At 40.8% G+C, this 22,327-nt stretch overlaps 1 protein-coding gene across 6 annotated transcripts in view; it reads left to right on the forward strand.

Moving 5' to 3' along the window:
- The window catches only part of MTHFS (methenyltetrahydrofolate synthetase), a 73,270-nt gene that overhangs the window by 17,472 nt on the left and 33,471 nt on the right, over positions 1-22,327 (forward strand). Inside the window, exons 1-3 of one of the 6 annotated variants that reach the window (XM_063638649.1) lie at positions 2,513-3,027; positions 10,529-10,790; positions 12,656-14,658. In XM_063638649.1, the coding sequence (XP_063494719.1) occupies positions 2,911-3,027; positions 10,529-10,790; positions 12,656-12,771 (495 nt within the window). In that variant the 5' untranslated portion in view covers positions 2,513-2,910 and the 3' untranslated portion in view covers positions 12,772-14,658. Of the gene's footprint in view, positions 1-2,512; positions 3,028-3,165; positions 3,234-4,377; positions 4,507-6,986; positions 7,006-10,528; positions 10,791-12,655; positions 14,659-22,327 lie in introns of those variants that run through there. The other 5 variants (XM_063638648.1, XM_055277507.2, XM_063638647.1 and 2 more) reach the window with 5 other exon arrangements.

Below are 22,327 nucleotides of genomic sequence, written 5' to 3' on the forward strand. Positions count from 1 at the left end.
CAGGTCCAGGCACCAAGGGGTTGGCTAATCTTAGATAACTGATTTTTTTTGTGGGCCTCACTTCCCTCATTTGTTAAGAGAGAGCATTAGGCTAGATGATCTCAGAGGTACTTTTCAGTGAGGATTCTATGATTATAGATTGTAAATTAAATAAAATGTCCAGTTAATTGGGTTATCCTACATTTTTAAAACTATGTCCGTTCACAAAGAGAGTAGATTATAAAAGAAACCATCAACCTTTTCATAGCTTCAAAGGTATTGGTTTAATTTGGATTTACTGTGAGTTCTCATGAGTTTCAATACAATGCAGTTTACAATATAATAGAATTCATATTACAAATATAAGTGCATTGAAATCAATGTTGGACAATTAAACAAGAACGAGAACAAAAAGACTTTTTATCCTCTAGAGCTGTGCTTGCTGTCCACTATGGTAGTAAAATGTGGCTAGTCTGAATTAATATATGCTGTAAGTACTAAATACTCATGAGATTTTGAAGGTTTGTTATGAAAAAAAGAATATCTCGTTAGTGATTTGACATTGATTGCATATTGAAATCATTACCACTAAATATATCTTAAAAATTAATTTTTCCTATTTTTGTAGTTTTTAAAATGTGGCTACCAAAAATTAAAATTACAGATGTAGGTCACACTGTGTTTCTGTTACACAATGCTCCTTTAGAGGGATAGAAGATTATTTGCATTATTTAAATGAAAATATTTTTGCTTTTTATTCCAGCATACTTAATCTCCAATGATTTTTAAAATGTTAAATTTATTCTCTCATAGGAAAATGGCTTTGTAAAGAAGCTTGAGCCTAAATCTGGCTGGATGACTTTTCTAGAAGTTACAGGAAAGATCTGTGAAATGCTCTCTTTCCTGAAGCAATACTGTTGACCAGAAAGGACACTCTATATTGTGAAACCGGCCTAATTTTTCTGACTCTGATGAAAACGACTGCCAACACATACTTCTACTTTTAAATAAACAACTTTGATGATGTAACTTGACCTTCCAGAGTTACAGAAATTTTGTCCCTATTTAATGAATAAATTGTATGTATTTTTCTCTATATGCCATTTTTGTCTTCATTTTTGGAGTCTGCCTGGAAATTCAGCCAAAGGGTAAAGCTCAACACAGGAGACAGACAATTAATTATGGGATGATGACCAGGAAGGCGGTGTCTTTTCTGCCCCAGGCAGACTTTTAAGGTGTGCCATTACCCCAAAAGTCCTTTTATGTGTCACTAGTCTAGACTGCAGACTAGACTGAGAAGCGGACTCAGGCTAGAAGCAGACTCAGGTCGGCTTCTCTCTTCCCTCCTTCCTTCCTTCTTTCCCATGCTTTCTGCAGTTTCCAGTGTCCCTGGCTGCTTAAGAGTTTCCACTGATGCCTCCTCCCCAGCCTTCTCTCTCTAACTTGCCATTTGGGGTTGATGGATATGGCAATCTGATATGCAGGATACTCTGGGATATTCTGAAGAAAATTTGGCAAATGATTCAACGTGGAGCTAGTGTTAATTTTTTTTTTTTTGGTAAAAATGAACAGATTAGAAAATTATGTAGTTTGTTAGACCTCGTGTTCTAACTTTTAGGTCAGCAAATCTAATTGCAATATGTATACGCTGTACCTGCCTGGCCTTCCCTTTTTCTTACAACACAATCCCCTTGGGACTTGCATTACCTTTCTCTGGAAGCTGTTGATAGATTCCATAAAGAAGCCAGAACTCCCCTCTCAAGCCATGTGCATTCTCACCGGGCACTTAATGCTTTACCTAGGTGGTGTGATTCTTAACGGTGGGGATTAGGACACTGGGGCGGTCAGTAGGGACGTATTTTTGGCAGAGACAGCTCTGGTTTTCTTAGGAAGTCACATCTGAGAGGCAACCGTCTATGCTATCTGAGGCGCCTGTCTACTGGGAGCAGTTTAAGACTTCACAGTTTCTTTTACCTCTTCCTGCAAGTGCCTCACCCACCCCCCAACTGCTTTTAGTTTTAATTCATTTTTGTGTTTTAATCAGAGCTGAGTGGTAGGAATGAACAGTCACTGATGGTTATAACAGGAAGTACCTGTGTGGGCACTATTACCTGGAATACATTCACACTAGAAACCCACAATATTTGGCTTTTACGCTACAGTTACTGCTTTAGCAGTGTTCCCGACTGTGTATCATCTATGCATTCATCACATAAGGACATTTCCATCAACTACTGTGGTCCCTTAAGATAATAATGGAGCTGAAAAATTCCTAATACCTACTGATGTGGTAGCCAACCAACACATTACCTTTTCTGTGTTTCACGGTGCTTACAATTGCCTACAGTATTCAGTACAAAATACGCCGTACAGGTGTGTAGCATAGGTGTGTAGTAACTTTGTGTAACTGCACTCTGATATTTGCACAAGAAGGAAATCGGGGCATCTGTCAGACATATCCCTGTAGTTAAGCGACTCGTGACGATTTCGCTACTTGTCCTGCCTTGCCCTTCTTCTCTGGCCCCTGAAGTCTCACTACTGAACATTACAAGAGATGCGAGGCACCGTGGGTACTGCCGGCCGTCTTTGCCATCCCCACCAGTGGCGCTGCCGCCTCCGCGGTCCCGGTGAGGGCCCAGGCTCAGGGAGGTCAGGCGGCAGGGCAGCGACGGCGCCTCGCCACCGCTCCCGTAGCCGGGGAGGGCGAGCCGGACCACGGGGGCCGCACGAGGGCTGGGTCTCAAGGGCCAGAGGCGAGGTAAACGCGCGGCGCGCTGCTGGCCCCCGTCCCGGAAGCAGGGTGGGGGGCGCTTCCCCGAGCCCCGACCCGCCCCTAGGCCGCGGATCCACCTGGGAGCGGCCAGGGGCGGAGACCGAACCCGAGGGCGCCCGGGGCGCCGAGGGCGGGATTGGACTCGGCTTGGGCGTGAGATGGCGGCGGCAGCGGTGAGCAGCGCCAAGCGGAGCCTGCGGGGAGAGCTGAAGCAGCGTCTGCGGGCGATGAGCGCCGAGGAGCGGCTACGCCAGTCCCGCGTACTGACCCAGAAGGTGCGAGGCCGCCCGTAGCGGAAGCCACAGCGGCCAGACCCTCTGAAGGCCTGGCGGCCAGCGCTTGCTGATCTGCGCATGGTCCGTGCAGGCTCTGAGCTAGGCGCCCCCGCCCCCCCGGCGCGCGCACGTTTCCCCTTCCTGGCGCGCGCGCGCCCTCTAGTCGTGGTCTGGACGCTCTTGGTACTATGGCGGGAGAGGGACCGGTAACAAAAGTTGTGGGGCTGAAGAGCAAGGGGACGGCAGGGGTTGACAGATTTATCTCTGGGAGGAGTGTTCGTTTGCATGGGTGGCACCTTTGGTGCTCGAAAATTCCTCCGTGGGGATGACGGTACTGTGGTGAGAGCAGGCTGAGAACAGAAAGTTGTGGTAGAGGAGATGGCTGAACACCTGAGTGCCCAGGTTCCCTCAGTGAGGTCTAAAGTTAATGAGCTACGAGTAAGACTCCAGTTATATTAATAAAATGGCCAGAGAAAGATGCAGGTGCTTTAGACGAGGGAACACCAAAAAAGGTGTGGAGATGCGAAAGGGCAGAACTCAGATGTTGACTGGACTTCACTAAGCATATGGAGGGCTAAGGCTGTGTCTCAGTAGCTCCAGGGCCTAGGCTTTTCCTGTCTCAGAGTTGGTCAACATTAAATGCTTTTTCTTGAGTGAATGAAAGGAAGACTTGGCTATCATACCCAGGCTTCCCAAGAATGTAGGAAGCAGAAGAGAGAAATGAGAGGAATAAGTGAGGGTCCATGTTTGTTGGTTAGCAGACCTCTGTTTTATTACTTTCACCGACTGCACTGCTATGTATTTTTAGTCTATGTAATGTCAGTTTTCTTATCAATAAAATGGCAGTCATATCCTGTCGTGAAGGCATGTTCTAAAGAGTTTTTGGGGACTCAGTTTTGTTAGACACCAGAGGAAGAAAAATTTAATGTCCCCTGAATAAGTACATATTTGTAATTCTGTTGTAAGTCAAACTGATGATCTGTCTTCCCAGCATCATGCCTCAGAGACACCAGTAGATATCTGGAGACTTGATGTTCCTTGGAATTAGTTATACTATCAGGCTTTCTTAATTACCCTTCACTATATATCTGTTATTTACTCAAATTCAAGGTGCCTATGGGTTAAAGCAGTAAAGCATATATGCTCATTTCACCCCTCTCTTCATCTGTGTAGGTGTGCATGAGGGAATCTATACAGATGTTAATTTGTTCGTTCAAACAATTATTTTAGCTATTATGAGGAAGCATTGCTGGGCGTTTTAGTAGATGTAAAGGATATAGACTCTTGTCCTTACTATCTAGTTGTTTAAAATTTAGCTAATTCGTTCACATATGTTGAACACCTATGTAGTGCACACTTGGCTATGTACTGGGTTGTGGAGATGAAAAAGATATGATTATTGCTCTAAAGGAGCAGAGAGCCTAGAAGAGGAAACAGATATGAATAAAGAATTGCACTGAAGCCAGATATATGATAAAGGTAAACACCAATGTTGTGGAAACGTAGCCTTGGGGAGGGGGAATTGGAAAGCTTTCTATTGGAAAATGTTTGAGATGAATTTCGGAGAACAAGATGAATTTTTTCAGGTGAAGGGAAAGATGGGATAGGGGAGCGTGAGTAGGGATATTTAGGCAAGAGATGACAGGATACAGTTTAGGATGGGCTTTGGAACTACACAGATCTGGGCTTAATCTGGCACCATTGTTTTTTAACTATATCCTTGGACAGGTCTTATAATCTCTCAGAACCTTTGGTTCCTTGTCTATAAAATGGATAATATCACTCTTATAGGTCGATTGTGAGAGTTAAAGAAGTGTGTAAAGGAATGTATTCAGAGCTTTACCTATTTTTTGTTATGTCCTTTAGGAAGAGTATACTGGCAGCATTTGGATAATGGGTTGAGGAAGGAAGAAAGAAAAATGTAGAGACCAGCAAGGGGACTGTTGTACCAATTCAAGTGAAAGACGAAAAAGATGCAAACCAGAGCATGGGCAATGAAGATGAGGGGAAAGGAGGCAAATGGGAGACTGTTAAGTGAGAAACAGCAGGACTTGGCAACTCATTGGAAGAGGTTAGAGAATACTGGAAGGGGGAGGAGAGTCACCTATGATTCCAAAATTTAGAGCTTGGTATAATGGTGTTGAACCTTGGGCATAAAGAATGTAGGAATTGGAACAAATTTTGGAGGGGCATGGGGAAAATAAAGATGAATTCAGTTTCTAATCTTCTACGTTGTCTTTGTCTGTAGAAGATTAGAATTCATAAACTATAGATGGGAATAGTGGTTACATAGATACAGAGTCACTGACAGCAATAGAATGACAACTGAGAGCTGGCATTAAAGGCGGAGAGAGAAAAATTAAAAAGCAGACCCATGACCCTCAGTAATAAATATATTTTACTCTGTACAAACAAATATACAAGGAACATTTTACAGCTCTTACCACATACAACGAAATTTAATATTTTCTTTTTTTTCGAGACAGAGTCTTGCTGTCGTCCAGGCTGGAGTGCGGTGGCATGATCTTGGCTCACTGCGACCTCCGCCTACCACGTTCAAGCGATTCTCCTGCCTCAGCCTCCCAAGTAGCTGGGATTATAGGCACGTGCCACCATGCCCAGCTAATTTTTCTATTTTTAGGAGAGACAGGGTTTCACCATGTTGGCCAGGCTGGTCTCGAGCTCGACCTTGTGATTTTCCTGCCTCGGCCTCCCAAAGTGCTGGGATTACAGGTGTGAACCACCGTGCCTGGCTTGAACTTTAATATTTTCTATTCTATTTCATTTAAAAATTGTAGCCCACTATTGATTTCATGACTAACCAATGGATCATCGCTGGAAACGTCATTGTACTGTGTAGTGTTTTGCCATAGTGAATACTCAATAAAGACGTTAAATGATGTCTTTCATTTAGAAAAGCATATTTATTCTTATTGGCACTGTACCTTTTTATAACTTAGAAATTTATCAGAGAAGTAATTTAAATGGTAAAGAAATTCAGCTTTATGTCATATCTTGATTCCCTAACTAATTAAGATGAGGAAATTAGTGCCCCTTTACTCACTATGTTTTCTACTCCCTCTGTCAGTTTCTGACATTTATATTGTCATATTTATGTTGTCAAGTTTTGTGTGATTTTTCTTTTCTTTTTTTTTGAGAGGGAGTCTCACTCTGTTGCCCAGGCTGGAATGCAGTGGCGTGATCTCTGCTTACTGCAAGCCCTGCCTCCCGGGTTCACGCCATTTTCCTGTCTCAGCTTCACAAGTAGCTGGGACTACAGGTGCCCGCCACCACGCCCGGCTAATTTTTTGTATTTTTAATAGAGACAGAGTTTCACTGTGTTAGCCAGGATGGTCTCGATCTCCTGACCTCGTGATCCACCTGCCTCGGCCTCCCAAAGTACTGGGATTACAGGCGTGAGCCACCGCGTCCAGCCAGTTTTTCATTTTTTGAGACAGAGTCTTGCTCTGTCACCCAGGCTGGAGTGCAGTGGCACAATGTTGGCTCACTGCAACCTCTGCCTCCTGGGTTCAAGGAGTTCTGTGCCTCAGCCTCCCGAGTAGCTGGAATCACAGGCGCCTGCCACCACGCATGGCTAATTTTTGTATTTTTGGTAGAGACAGGGTTTCACCATCTTGGCCAGGCTGGTGTTGAACTCCTGACCTCATGATCCACCCACCTTGGCCTTCGAAAGTGCTGGGATTACAGGCATGAGCCACCGCGCCTGGCCAGGTTTTATAATATTTAAACTTTGTTCTGTAACTATAATGAGTCTACTGAGCAGTATTTGTGACCGATTTCCAAACTTGAGATTTCAGTAAATCATATTTACAGTAAACGGTATTTACAAAAATATGTAAAGCACTGAATACATACCTTGTATTTAATTTTTTTTTTAGATGGAGTCTCGCTCTGTTGCCAGGCTGGAGTACAGTGGCACAATCTCGGCTCATTGCAACCTCCGCCTCCTGGGTTCAGGTGATTCTCCTGGCTCAGCCTCCCAAGTAGCTGGGACTACAGGCACGCACCACTATGCCCAGCTAGTTTTTGTATTTTTAGTAGAGACGGGGTTTCACCATGTTGGCCAGGATGGTCTCGACCTCTTGACCTCGTGATCCACCCACTTTGGCCTCCCAAAGTGCCGGGATTACAGGTGTGAGCCACCACGCTCAGCCGTATTTTTGTTCTATAGATGGTATTCATTGAGTTGTATGATTGAATATGTAAGAAATCAAGTTGTATGATTGAATATGTAAGAAAAGACATAACTTTATGTCACTAGATATATGTAGCTAGGAAGGTAATGTTTCAGGTGTCAGTACCAAAGCTTTTCTCTGTTCCTCCATAATTGCTCAAAATCGTTCTCTTTTTTACTTTGTTCCCATTTGGAGCATATTTCTAATTTAGTTCTGTATTTTTCCAGGAGCTTCTGATTGCCTTTATTTTTCCTTTTTTGACAAATCAAGAGTATGTGTTTATCTTATCAATAGATCATTTTCATCGTCTGTTAAAATAAATCCACTCTCTTTTTGAAAACACTCCAGCTCTTTGCTTCTTCTGGTCTGATTGCCTCTGGCCCATTGCACTGCCATTGCCCTGGGGTTCCTCCTTACTCCACTTCTGAGTTAGGGCTGCTTTTTGAGTCTAATATCTTTGTCTTTCTTGGATTCTTTTCCCTTCATCTTATTAGAATATATCTTCAGATAATTTTTTTTGAGAAAGTATCTTTGGGAGTGGTAAACTTTTAAATATACATTAGGAAATGTTTTACCTTCATACTTGATTGATAGTTTGAATTTCAAATTTAAAATTAGTTTCCTTTTTCTGCTCAGCACCCATGGCCCCCATTCAATATGGAGACTCATGTTTTTCTTTTTCTTTCTTTCTTTTTTTTTTTTTGAGATGGAGTTTCGTTCTTGTTGCCCAGGCTTGAATGCAATGGCACGATCTTGGCTCATCCTCTGCCTCCTGGGTTCAAGCGATTCTTCTGCCTCAGCCTCTCAAGTAGCTGGGACTACAGGCATGTGCCACCACACCTGGCTAATTTTTGTATATTTAGTAGAGACGAGGTTTTACCATGTTGGTCAGGCTGGCCTCGAACTCCTGACCTCAGATAATCTACCCGCCTCCGCCTCCCAAAGTGCTGGGATTACAGGTATGAGCCAAGTATATCTTCTTTGATTATTTATTTTCCTTTGTGCCTTTTTGGAACTCTTGTTAATCAGGTAATAAAAATCATAGATTGATCTTCTCTATTAACATTTTTTTTCATTTTTCCTATTTTTGCCTTTTCCCCTACTCCAAGGCTTTCTCCTAAGTTGTTTTAATTTTGCTAATCACAATTTTAGTTTCCACTGATTATTTCATAATTCCCCGATTGCTTCCTCCCCATAGCAGTCTATTGTTACTTTAGAAATGCAATTATCTTCTTGAGTTTGTCTGAGAAAAGTAGTTCGAATTTCAAAAAATTATCTGTCCTGTTTGTCCATTTTTTTCTCCCCTTCTTATTTTTTTTCTATCCTTCTACTTTGTATTTTGACTTTTCAAAATGTTTGATGATCCTTTATTGTCTGTACATATTTGTGAATGAAGGTGTCTTAGCTAATGGGGATTTCCTCTGCCTTTTATGGTTGCTTTGGGATTTCAGGGGAGGAATGGATTCTGCCTGACCTGCACCCTTATTCTCTGAGTGTTGTGATCTGCTGCCGTTTTGTCAGTAAAATACTGTCCCATCCACTCTTTGTTTTACAGAAATTAGTCAGGTCTCTGTTCTCTTATTCTCAGTACTCTAATGGATTTTCTTTTTTGTGCTTCTTTACCGTCATATAAATGGGATTTGAGGAAGGAAGATAAATATGTATGCACAGTCTCACACTGAGTGTTAACTGATGTTTGTTACTGCTTATTCAACTCTCGATCTTCTATATTCTGCTGTAAAGAGAGCAAAAAGTATACTTTCTCATATAGTAGTTGGATGCCAAAAGCCCCAGGCCTGCCCAGGTCTAGGTTTCACATTTCCTTTCTTTGCCCATTTCAGGCCTCAAAACAATTTCATAACTTTTCAGAATGTGAGAGTTAACTTTCTTCCTTAGACTGGTTTGATGTGCTCTATCTACTTAATTTCTGTGTTTCCTTTTTTTATAAATAATAACTTGACTTACTGTTCCTGCACCTTTCTGCCAGTCATATTTATAAGCTACTTTTATGGCTTACAATTATATAATAATAACAAAAGTATTAAAAAGTCTTATAAAGAATAAGAAAAGTATTCTTTTCTTTTTAGTTTGGAGAATAGGGAAGAACAGAAAAGGAAGGGAAAAAAAGAGAGCTGGCCAGGTGCAGTGGCTCACATCTGTAATCCCAGCACTTTGGGAGGTCCAGGTGGGTGGATCAGTTGAGCTTAGGAGTTTGAGACCAGCCTGAGCAACGTGGTGAAACCCTGTCTCCACAAAAAATACGAAAAATCAACTGGACATGGTGGTTTGCACCTGTGGTCCCAGCTACTCTGGAGGCTGAGGCAGGAGGACTGCCTGAGCCTAAGAGGCAGTGGTTGCAGATTGAGGCGGTGGTTGCAGATTGCACCACTGCACTCCAGCCTGGGCAACAGAGGGAGACCCTGTCTCAAAAAAAAAAAAAAAAAAAAAAAAAGGAAAAAAGAGAGCGAAGGGCTAACTTCTGAGTCTGGATAAGTTCCTGAGATTGTTGACATTTCTATGATGAGCAAAGCTCATTTCCCTTCTCCTGCCTGATGGATGATTCCGTTGAATGTGGTTTCTTTCATCAGGATCTGCCCCCACCCCATAATTGTGAATATGTTAATATTCATTTGAACAGATGGATTTTAGGAAATGGGATGGGGATGGTAGAGGTATGTTCTTTGCCTCAGAGAACTCAGTTCATGGACTGGTTAGGGATACCACATTTAGGGTACATGAAACAATTAGTGATCCACTCATGACAGTACATCATTATTAAGTTATATATTAACTCTAAATGTAGTAAGGGTTTGGCAGAAGTTAGGAAAAGTTAGGGCTTGCGTTGGGCTTTAAATGGGTAGAATTTGGGAAGAGAGAGAAGCCTGACGATCCAAGGAGTGGAGAAGCTTGTGGGAGCCAAGATTGGGAGATAAAATAAAGCAGACTCTAGGGAAAGCCTGTGAAATGACCGAAGACTACTAAAATGGATAGGTGGGGATCAAGCCTGGAATTCTCTAGATAGACAGCTTGTCTCCACAGTGACCTTTTAATGAGTTTTCACACCTACCAGAGTGGATGTACCAGGGAGGGATAAAAGGAGCAGTTAAGTGCTGGGTCCCAAACTAAAAGTCAGGCTTCATGATGCAACACTGTCTGACCTACTTTATCACTCTGGCACCCCCCCGTTTTTTTTCCTTTTTAATATTTAAAGAAATTGGAGAAGGCTGAGAGAGAAAGGAGGAATTGTTAAGAGGAGATGCTAAATATAGTCTTGGAAAATATAATTGCCATAATTTCCCATTTAGGTGATTGCCCACAGTGAGTATCAAAAGTCCAAAAGAATTTCCATCTTTCTGAGCATGCAAGATGAAATTGAGACAGAAGAGATCATCAAGGACATTTTCCAACGAGGCAAAATCTGCTTCATCCCTCGGTACCAGTTCCAGAGCAATCACATGGATATGGTGAGAATAGAATCACCAGAGGAAATTTCTTTACTTCCCAAAACATCCTGGAATATCCCTCAGCCTGGTGAGGGTGATGTTCGGGAGGAGGCCTTGTCCACAGGTGAGTATTATGGTGTTAGGATGTTGTTATATTATGACCAGTTGTTAGATCTGAGATCCACCTGTTATGTGTGGGTCAGTGGGAGTTGCTTTTCCTGTAAGGGATTAATTTGTATTTTGCCTACGTTCCAAGACACCTGTATTACCTGGTTTAGGATGTGATGCCTTTTGAAAACTGTGCAGTGTAAATGAATAATATTGTTGACTTCTCACATGTTGTTGCCCTACCTTGTGGGTTGAATTATATATTTTTCCTGAATAATTATTTCCTGTGGTTTCAGTTATGGTCTGCTTGCTAATGAGCATATTATTATTAATGCTAATGAGCACTTATATCTTCTCAACTTCGACTACCTACCATGTGTTTATCTCAGTACATGGCACCACCAGCTACCCAGCTGGCCATGCCAGAAATCTCCAGGTCATCCTTGACCCGCCTCTTGCTCTTATGCCGCACCTGTGGTCTATTGTTAAGTCCTGATGATTTTACCTACTGAATATTTACTGAATCTGTCCATTTCTCTCAAACCCACTGCTACTACTGCAGTCTAAGCTGACATCTCCCCTTGCCTGCATTCCTGGAAAGGCCTTTTAACTGTTCTCTCTCCATGTCTTGCATACTCTCCTTCCTCTTTATTGGTTATTTAAAAGTAATTGAAACAAGATTTTGAAAACCCAAATCTGCCACTTCTCTCCCCTCCTTAAAATCTTTCTGTGACTTACTATTGCCCTTAGATTGAAGTAAACACTCCTTAACGAGGTTCTTCCTAATCTTGGCCCTGCTATCTTTCTCTTTTCACATCTTTCTACTCCCCACTTCATAGTCTGAGTTCCAGCCACTCTGAGTATCTGTTTCCCAACTCCACTTTGCCTTCTCTACTGCTGGGTCTTAATACATGCTGTTCACTGGCCAACAGCTGCTTGGGAAGTTTTATCATTATGAAACAGAGGTAAAGAGCTGAAAGCAAAACAAGCCAAGGATATTAGTTTTTAGTATAATGCCTGACCCATCTTAGAGATGTGTATTTTTGACTAGGACTTAAATGGTTGCAAAGAAGCCCTAGCACAACTTTATGCAGTCTTTGCTCAGTTTCTGCCCCTTCCAATATAACACCATAGCCTATAAAGTCAGTATGATGGAGTCGGAGGGGAGAGGGTCAAGGGCTGGTAACAGTAGAGGGATTATGTACTTTGCTAGTTTAACCTTCCCTGTATTGTCCAATCTTGGGCTTTGCTAGATGTTTAGGCACCAAAAATACATTCAGATCTACCTCCTTCATGTCCTGCATCAATAGGCCAGATGAATGTCAGCATTTTAAAACTCTTTCATATTTTCAAGGGGAAAGATTGCAAGCATTTTAAGGCAATGAGATAATAAGGGAATACAGAGTATCTTGGAAAGCAGCCTAGGGTTATAGATAAGAAAAGACAGGAAATCATAGCTACTGTCTTTGCTCAAACTTAATTCAGCTACTTCAGACTCGCAGGCTTAATGGTGCAATGCAGGATACTGTCCCAATTCCAGTTGACTCTGTTAACAGCTCCTTCAGTGCTTGCATCATCTCTATAATGTGCCTGCTAATTGAAATTTTACTTGATTTCCTCCAGTAACCAGTTCCTCTAGAGGCAGCTCATTCCTTTTAGAACAGCTGTGCTCCTTCTAGGACATCTTTGGGTTGAGCTAAAGTGTGTCACTTTGAACTTTTGTGCATTTGTTCTAGTTCTATTCAAGTACAGTGGTGAAAAGAGTAAGGAAGAAGCATTATTTTTCCTTTTAACTTATATTTACACTTCCTGATTAGGATAATCTCAATCCAAATAAGTGAGTCAATCATTTATGCCTTTTTTTTTTTTTTTTTTTTTCAGAGACAGAGTTTCGCTCTGTCGCCCAGGCTAGAGTGCAATGGCACGATCTCGGCTCACTGCAACTTCTGCCTTCTGGGTTCAAGCAATTCTCCTGCCTCAGTCTCCCGAGTAGCTAGAATTACAGGCATGCACCACCATGGCTGGCAAATTTTGTATTTTTAATAGAGATGGGGTTTCACCATGTTAGTCAGGCTGATCTCGAACTCCTGACCTCAGATGATCCACCTGCCCCGGCCTCCCAAAGTGCTGGGATTACAGGCCACAGCGCCCGGCCTATGTATGCTTTTTAGCATGTCATTTGTCACATAGGAGCTATTGAATAAATGGTAATTTATTAATTTTAAGCAAGGAAGTCAGAATTATTCATTATAAGATAAACTCATTACTAGCGAAGTAGTTAACATTTCAGTAATTTTCAGCAGATATTTTCACACATCTACTTTGTGTCAGACACTATTTTAGGTCTGGAAAGATAAGGCCCTGATTTGAAGGGACTCACACTGTAGCTGATGAGACAGAAAATGAACATAAACAGAATATCATAACCTGTATTATATGTCAAATATAAGTGTCAAATGAAAAGATACTGAATATTAAAAACATAGAAATTTAGAATATGGTTCTAAATAGAAAAAAGTCCACCAAAACCCACAACTGGTTGTTCATTTTTTTTTCTCCTCTAGTATTTATTCATGCTGTATGTGTAATAACAGTGGCTTTTTTCCCCCATGCGTTTTTCTTTGCAGATACTTGCAATCTGAGTTGCAAAGGGATAGAGGATTATACCCACAATTTCTCGAAACTGCAGCCTGGGGTCAAAGCTCGCTGCTGTTGTTTATAGAAATGTTTGAGTAGGCAGCCTTGGCTGTTTGTTATCTCCTAACATCACACTCTGTACTGTGGATTTCTACTTGCATCAGCAACTTAAAATGTGACAACTTCAGTGCTTAAGCATACATCTAGCTTTACAGTGTTTGGGACAAGCTGATCAGAGCTCAGACTGTCCTTGGTGTAGCTTTTGTTATCTGTTTATCTTTCTTGTTTGCTCACATTATCAGAGCTTAGAAAAGAGTGAGCTTTTGTGTCTTCAGTTGCAATTACAAGTTCCTAAGCAAAAATTTCCCATGGGCTATTCTTGTATTATATATGTAGCAAAAGAAATAGAGGGTTGGATTCTTTCCCAAGTTTATCCTCAAGGTAAGGGCTGCTTGGGCAATTAGATTAGAGCAGGAATTTTTCCAGTGCAAGTATATAGTCTGATTCAACCTGGCTTAAGCAAAAATGAGATTTTATTGACCCAGAGACTGAAAAGTTCACGGAATGGCTGGCTGGATCAGTGGCATTCGGAGCCAGTCTATCTCTGCCTTTTGGCTTTGCTTCCATCTATATCAGTTTCATATACTGGTGCCACATGGTGGCCCATGGCAGCTCTAGGTTCCATGGCATCCTTACTGCTAGCCGTAAAGAACAAGTTTGTTTTCTAACAGTCCGATAAAGTCCTGGTCCTAACTCTTCTTGACCCAAATGGGCATCTTGAAATTAATCACTATGGCCAGAGATATGGAATTGGCTGACTGGCTTAGGCCTGGGTCTTATGTGCCTGTCCCTGACCCATTCTTTGTGACCAGGAAGAAAAAGAAGTGCCAATTGACTTAGACTAGGTCATATGCCCAGCTCGGCAGCCCTACCCAAACCACTGAGCTGAGAGTAGGGTGAGAGTGTTTGTTGTGTTTCCAGAACAAGGGGGAATGGATACTGGAGAGTCAAAACTAAACTCACCTATGCCGTCAATCATTTCTGAAATTCTGCAGAATATAATAGGCTCTTTGCAGTCATAGCTTTTTCGGTGCTGATTTTTAACTTATGATCTTCTTGGAGGCTTTTTGGGAATTAATATCTATGTGTAGGTACCTGAGCCATAACTTAATGATCATAATGAAGACTTTCTAGTCCTCAAATAAAACATTTTAAAGTAATTGAGTGGGGCATCATCAAGGACAGAGTCTTTGAACAACCCTTCTAGGTTGTTCATGATCAGTACTTTTGGGAGGGTTATGATTGGTTCACTGTGAGTAGCTCACATTGACTTCATTTCTTTCTTTGTTAGGGTTGCATGGCATCTGCAAGAATATAATAAAAGATAGTGGGTATGGATTTCATCAAGGCATATTTTATGGAGTCATGATATCCTCAGGAGGCTGGAGAAATTTGGATTGGCTCATAATACTTTATTCAGAAAAGATGTGTAGAGCACTGCTCTGTGGGAGGTGTGATGGGGATATAGCAGGGAACAGCATGGACCTGGTTCCCAGTGTTGTGGAGTTAACTAGCCTGTTGTCCTCACAGAAGCAGGTTTGTGCTGGCATGTCACAGGGCTCTCTCCTTTGTGCTGTCCTGTTCAACTTTTTGTTGAACTTTTAGCTTTTTTCAGCTTTTGCTGAACATTTAGATGTCTCACTGTTCCTTATTTTCAGCATGTCTAAATTCATTCTTATCATTCTTTTTTGTTTTTCATTTCTGTTAGCAGCCCCTTTGTAGACATGGAATTATCCTTGCCTCCTTCCCACCATCCAGTTATTACCAGATTTTTCTTTGTAATGTTTTTATTACCTGTCTTTTTCCAATTCCAGTTTTGGGGGAAGTCTTAGTCTACAATTTTCATTCTTCATATCTGTTCCACTGGAGTAAACTTTAAATTGGTTTCCTGGCCATATTAATGTTCCCAAAGTACCTTTCTGTACAGGTCATCTACCCTATTCAAGCCTTCTCTGTACACTGAATAGATCTGTGTACCTGAGCAAACAGTGGTTCCTGCTGGTTGTTGCCAAAAGAAGGGACATTGGATGAAATCCAAACATTCAGGTCACTTTCTGGGTCTTACCTCCCTTTCTACCTTAATTCTTGTGCCTCCTTGGTACAGCTCCTTATTTCAGCCAAAGTGGTCTGCTGGAAGACAGTATTTCCTAGTAATGCAAAATATGGATTTGAGAAACACACCAACCTGGATTTGAATTCTAGTTTTGCTCCTTTCTAATTGTGTTACCTTGGGAAGATCACTTAACTTCTTAGAGTTTCAGTCTTCTTACCTGTAAGTGGACTCAGACCTAGCTTACATATCTGTTATGGAGTTTAAATGAGATAATGTCTGACTAGTGTTTAGCACATAGTAGGTGCTCAGTAAAAATGCCGTTGTTGCTGCTGTGGCTGCCGTTGTTTTTGCTGATGTTGAGTGGTCAAGCATAGGGTAATGTTATGTGCTTTGCTGTGAAAGTGATTTTGTTTATGCCATTTTCCAGTCTAGAATATATTATGTGTTTCTTCAGGATAGTCTATTCTAGTCTGGTGCTTAAGATCACTAGCTTTGGAGTCAGACTGATCTGAGTTTGAATCTGGCCTTTACCACTTGGGCAGAATTACTTAACATCTCAAAGTCCAAATTTCCCCATCTGAAAATTGGAGATAATTACAGTACTGACTAATTGTGTTGTTGAGAGGATAAAGTAAGATGATATATGCAAAGTGCCTAGTACAGTTCGCCATGTAGTCAGAGATCAATACATGGTAGTTATTAACAGTAAGCAGAAATTATTTCCCCCAAACCTTTCCTGGCTGCCCACAATATACTAGTCCTTTTCTTCCGTAATTCTTATGTACTTGGCACTTTACATATATTACCACGTTTTATTAATTCTTTTTGAAGTATGTCCCTTTTCTTTGCTGATAGACTCTTTCGGAGCAGAAACCTTCTTCTAAATCATTTGTATCCCTGGTACCTAGTCATATGGTTTATGTTGTAGACTTTCAGTAAAAGTTTCTTGAGGTGAAGCTAACAGTTTTGAATTCAAAGAATGCCTGTATAAATGAATAGCTTATCAACACTTTATAGCTAAGAAAGAAAATCTGGATTTAAAAAACTATATGCATGTACACAGGGACACACTAAAAAGTATACTAGAGTCAGTTGTTTTATAAGGCGCTGTAACTCGTTGTTTTTAGAGACAAGATCTCACTCTGTCGCCCAGACTGGAGCGCAGGGGTGTAATCATAGCTAACTGTAACCTTGAACTCCTGGGCTCAAGTGATTCTCCAACCTCAGCCTCCTGAGTAGCCAGGACTACAGGTACACACTACCATGCCTGACTAATTTTTAAATTTTTTGTAGAGACAGGTCTACTCTGTTGCCCAGGCTGATCTTGAACTCCTGGCCTCAAGCAATCCTCCTGGCTTGGCCTCCCAGAGTGCTGGGATTATAGGCATGAGCCACTGCACCCAACCAACATTTTTTATATTTGTGAGTAAAGAGTTAACGTCGGTCCCAGACTAAGCTGGGCCTGCCTGGGGGAATAACCTTGAAACTTATCTTCTCTCAGCACTAGTTTTGGGGAAGCCATAGAGTTGTGATAATGTGGGATGTACCTGTACCTGCCTGTTACTGTGTGCTACTACACCTGAATTGAGAGCTGTGAGTTGGCATGGAAGCCTTGGATCTGTGGAACTAGATCTGTATAAAAAATGGGCAGGAAATGGGAGTTGCAGCTTCTCTGTGTGAAGGTGACCTATGTGCCCCTTGGCTCTTGCTGTACCCTGTGTGAGTGAGGAGGCAAAAGAAGCAGTGTACTGAGGTAGCTGCTGGGCCCTGGATGAGGTAAAGATGCTGAACCTGCCATATCTCCTCTTCTGTGTTCTTCTGTAAGGCTAAGTACATGGAATAATACTTAGATTGGTTCCTGAGCCCGAGTGCTATAACAGCTGCTGGGTCAATACGTTATTCTCAATCCAGTCTCCGGGTTTGTTTTTTATTTTTTGTTGGGGGCGGGCAGTGCAGCTTAAATAACAGACATTTATTTTCTGACAGTCTGGGTATTTTTAATAATATTCTGTGGAGACTCTTAACACCACTGGTCCCACCAGTGACTGTCAGCATGTCTATGAGAATGTTTAATTTTTACTAAGCCAAGAAATAAGTAGTTATAAGATCCTACATGGTATGGTGTTTTGATATGAGTTACAGCTTATCTTCTCATTGAAAGTGTTTCTAAACCTTTAACACGTGTTTCTTTAGCTTAACAAAAATCCTCCTCATTAGTTGTATTTGAACTTTGGAAATAAGTTAGGACTAAAAGTAAATGAAAGCAATTGTAATTTTGGAATGTGCCTTTGCACATTGCACATGCCATTGTAGGCATTTTGGGTGACCTCCCTTTCTGGACAATTGAGAACATTGCCTCCTGAGTTAGGCACTGTGGGAGGGAGAGTGAACCCTTACTGTCCTTGCTTCATCTTCTTTGTTTTCAGATAGGATAACTGCAACCCAGGGAGGTTGTCACTTCCCCAAGGACACACAGGCAGTTAATGATAATGCGAGGTCACCCAGTTCTGGTTTCCACTCCAGTGCCCTTTGAAGTGCCATTTTTCTTCACACTTCATTCATTAAGATTGCTTTACTACCTAGATTTTCTTCTCTCTCTTGACAGCATACTGCATTAAAACCGTTATTCATGGAGCAGGTACCCTTGGTAACTGTATGCATGGGAACGTTGTCATATTTTCCCAAGGAAGAACTTGGACTGAGTCACATGTATCTAAAAGTACTCTGGTCTCAAAGTTAAGCTTTTTTTTTTTTTTTTTCAGTCATTTTGTATTCAACTAAATACACAGGAAGAACCAGCTACAGCTTTGATTTATAACAGGGCCTTTCATTTGAATAAGTGCACCCATGATAGGCTTCCTTGGACCTGTTCCAGAATTGTCTATTTTATCTTTTGCAGCGGCTTTAGAATATATCCTCATGTCAGAGAATGGTAATTTACTTCTTGTTAACTCCCAGCCCATTAAGATTAAAAGACAGTTCCTTAGGGGTTATGGCCTGTTATTCTTGCCAAGATGGGCTAGCCTGCTAAATGTTCTACTCAAGCATAATTATTCATTGAATGTACTATTGGACACTTAACGATCTTTAAAAGGACTAACCCAGGTGACTTAAACCTCGCTACATATAGAACTTCAGGTGTTTAAACTGCATTTCCAATTCAATTTTTATTTTATCACCTTAATCGAGACATTAAAATGTCTATTAGGTTTATATGTATTTCTGTATACATTTAATTCAGAGGAAGGGCAGAATTTTTAAGAGGAGTGAAGTTGGAATTAGAAAAAATAAATTCTTTTTTTAGTTTATTCCTCTGAACCTTAAATTTCAAGCTAGGGTAGTAAAGACCTGTGTGTAAATGAATGCCCAGCTTAAATGCTGCCTCCTGCAAAAGTCTTCTTAGATTTCTTAGTCATATTTAAACACTTCTTCCTTCGTTTTCTCCCTGTATTTTGACACCTCAGCATACCTTTTGTTATTGGATTTGCTTTATTATATCCTATATATGTAATTTAAAAGTTTTTTTTTTTTTGCTTTACTACTTGCAGGGATCAGGAGTCCACTATTTAATAGGGAATCCCGTTTCATTTACCCCGCTTTATAAAAGGTTAGAAAATTACTCTCCATATTAAGCTTATGGCTTCATGTAACTTTCACCTGATGGTCCTTTAGAGAAACATATAAAAAGTCTTCAAACATTTTTTCTTTTGGTGTGTTTGGGCTTAGCACAGTGCCCTGATGAATCTGAGGTACCATCTCTTTCTTCAGTAACTTAAATATCCTTTTTAAAGTATAGCTGAGAATTGTATATTGGGTGAATGACTGATAGTACTGCAAAGAAATGCAGATATAATAGCACATGATCCATCAATGTTTATCTTTTATGCTAATTGTCATCTACAAAACCAGATTTGTATTGATTATTATCCATAAATAAACAAGCAGAGGCTGGGCACGGTGGCTCACACCTGTAATCCCAGCACTTCGGGAGGCTGAGGCAGGCAGATCACGAGGTCAGGAGATCGAGACCATCCTGCCTAACATGGTGAAACCCCGTCTTTACTAAAAAATAAAAAAAAGAAAAAGAATTAGCCAGGTGTGGTGGTGGGTGCCTGTAGTCCCAGCTACTCAGGAGGCTGAGGCAGGAGAATGGTGTGAACCCGGGAGACAGAGCTTGCAGTGAGCTGAGATCGTGCCACTGCACTCCAGCCTGGGTGACAGAGCGAGACTCTGTCTTAAAAAGAAAAAAAAGAACAAAAGCAGAATAAGCTAATTTACTGTTGGATGAAGTAGGAAGCAAATCATGAGATGGAAATTGAACAGAAACAAAAAATATCTTCCTAACTGCCCATGTCATTACTTTGGGTTAAAGCAGTCAAATCCACTATAAAAATTTAAGTGTTCTTTGTGTGTAGTGACACAGGGAACCAGAATCACTTCTAAGAAGTCTTATGATTAATTAAAAAACAAGAAAGAGCTAGGAAAGAAATTTTGATTTAGTCAGAGTTTTGTGTGTATATGTGTGTGCATGTGTGTGTGTATATGCATGTGCTGTGTATAAAATGGGTCATGATGTTTTCCTTACTGTAGTTTCTAAAATGTTTGAAAGCCACTGATTTAGGCATCTGCTTCTCAAGAAGGCATGCATCTATTACAGGCCTTATTGGGTAAATTTTCTTCAACTATTAATTTTACTTAAACATTTTAGCAGAAACAAACCAGAAAAACAAACATACAAACATTATAAACCACACATTATTTTTACAACAAATACAATCACAAAGGTAGCATATAGAAGATAAATAAAATTCACAAATTTTAAGGAAAAAATTAGCCGGGCGTGCTGGTGGGTGCCTGTAATCCCAGCTACTCAGGAGGCTGAGGTAGGAGAATTACTTGAACCCAGGAGGCGGAAGTTGCAGTGAGCCAAGATCGCACCATTGGACTCCAGCCTGGGGGACAGAGTGAGACTCCGACTCAAAAAAAAAAAAAAAAAAGGGATAAAAATTTAAAGGCAAAACACAAAATATTAAAGCAAAAACTTTGTCTCTGTGGGCAGGCCTGCAGGCAGACCCTCCAGGGATTTTAACTTTCTCTGCAGTTACCTTAGTGAAAAATTTGGGAAGTACTGGTAATTTAGTGGAATTTCAAAAGCATGATACAAATGAAAAACAAAATTTTTTTTGTTGTGCTGTTTCAGTTCCTCTGTTGATTTTTAAGCTATGTTTTAAATTGTTTTTGCAGTTGCTGGAGGGATTACATCTTTTATTTAGTACAGTCTGTTTCAGATTAGTATTCACCTGACTCCAGTAAAATACAGCAACTTTGCTCTTATGTAATTCCATTCTTCCTTCCCCATTTATGTTATTATTGTCATATTGAGGCAGGAAATTAAAGAAAGAAAAATAAAATAAAAATAAAAAGAAATAAGCTTTCCTGTATTAGGCTGACTTGTTCCAGAGGCAGCAACGAGCACAGCCCAGACCCAGGAAAAGTCTTGATAATACTATCTAAGAAGCCAGGGCACAAAAGAATGTGCTCTGGAGACTCTCCCACCACTCCCTCCACATAGGGAGAAGAAAAACAAATTTCCCTTTGTTTTACAGTATGAGTTTATAGATTCCTGTTGTCTGTAACTAGTGACTTCTAGTATTCTGTTTTATCTAAGCAGTGGAGTGACGGTCATAAACCAACTGAGCAGGCCTGAGATACGGCCACCTGGGCACCATAGTGAAGGCCATGGAATAAGCCTTGCTAGGCACTACAGCAAACCTAGATAATGGCCATCTGAGTTGCATAGCAGTGGTCATGTGTAATCCTCAGTTATGAACCTGTTACAATTTGATTAACTGTCTTGTCTTGCCTCTGTATCCTTACTTTCACTTTGCGCCAGTGTAAGCTTGACTTAAGTTAGCCCATCCCCTTTTAGAAGTATGCATTAAGAGTCAAGTGCTGTCTTCGTTCTGGGCCCAGTTTTTGGATGTTGAGTCTGCTGGGTCTGAGTGCAATCAGAAAAGATCTTCCTGGTTTACCCCGAGGTCTCTCTTGTCCTCCTAATTCACGCAACATGTAAGATACATCTGTATGTACTATAAATCCAACAAATAGTATTACAGTTATTGCTTTAAGAACTCTTATGTTTTAAAAAGGAATAGAAGAAAAGAGAAAAAAAAACAATCTGTTGTGTTTACCTTCCTACTTACCGTTTTCAGTGTTCTTCATTCTTTCCTGTGAATTTGAGTTACCATCCAGTGTAATTTCCTTTTGGCCCAAAGGATTTTCTTTAGTCTTTCTCAGACAGCTCTGCCAGTAATTAATTCTCTCAGTTTTTGTTTATCTAGGAATGTCTTATTCTGCCTCTATTTTTGAAAGGGTTTTGCTGAATATAAAATTCTTGGTTGACATATATATTTTTTTCCTTTCAGCATGTTCAATGTTATTCTTCTGCCTTGTGGCCTCCATTGTTTCTCATGAGAAGTCAATCATTCATTGTATTTTTGTATTTCTCTGTTTATGATAAGTTATTTTTCTCTTTCAGCAGTTTGATTCTGATGTGTAAAAATGTAGATTTCTTTTCTTTTCTTTTTTTTTTTTTGAGATGGAGTCTCGCTCTGTCACCAGGCTGAAGTGCAGTGGTGCAATCTTGGCTCACTGCAGCCTCTGTCTCTCAGGTTCAAGCAATTCTCCTGCCTCAGCCTCCCAAGTAGCTGGGACTACAGGTGCGCACCGCTATGCTCGGCTAATTTTTTTGTATTTTTAGTAGAGATGGGGTTTCACCATGTTGGCCAGGATGGTCTTGATCT

Source organism: Symphalangus syndactylus, chromosome 5 (genome assembly GCF_028878055.3).
Source record: "Symphalangus syndactylus isolate Jambi chromosome 5, NHGRI_mSymSyn1-v2.1_pri, whole genome shotgun sequence".
NCBI lineage: Eukaryota > Metazoa > Chordata > Mammalia > Primates > Hylobatidae > Symphalangus > Symphalangus syndactylus.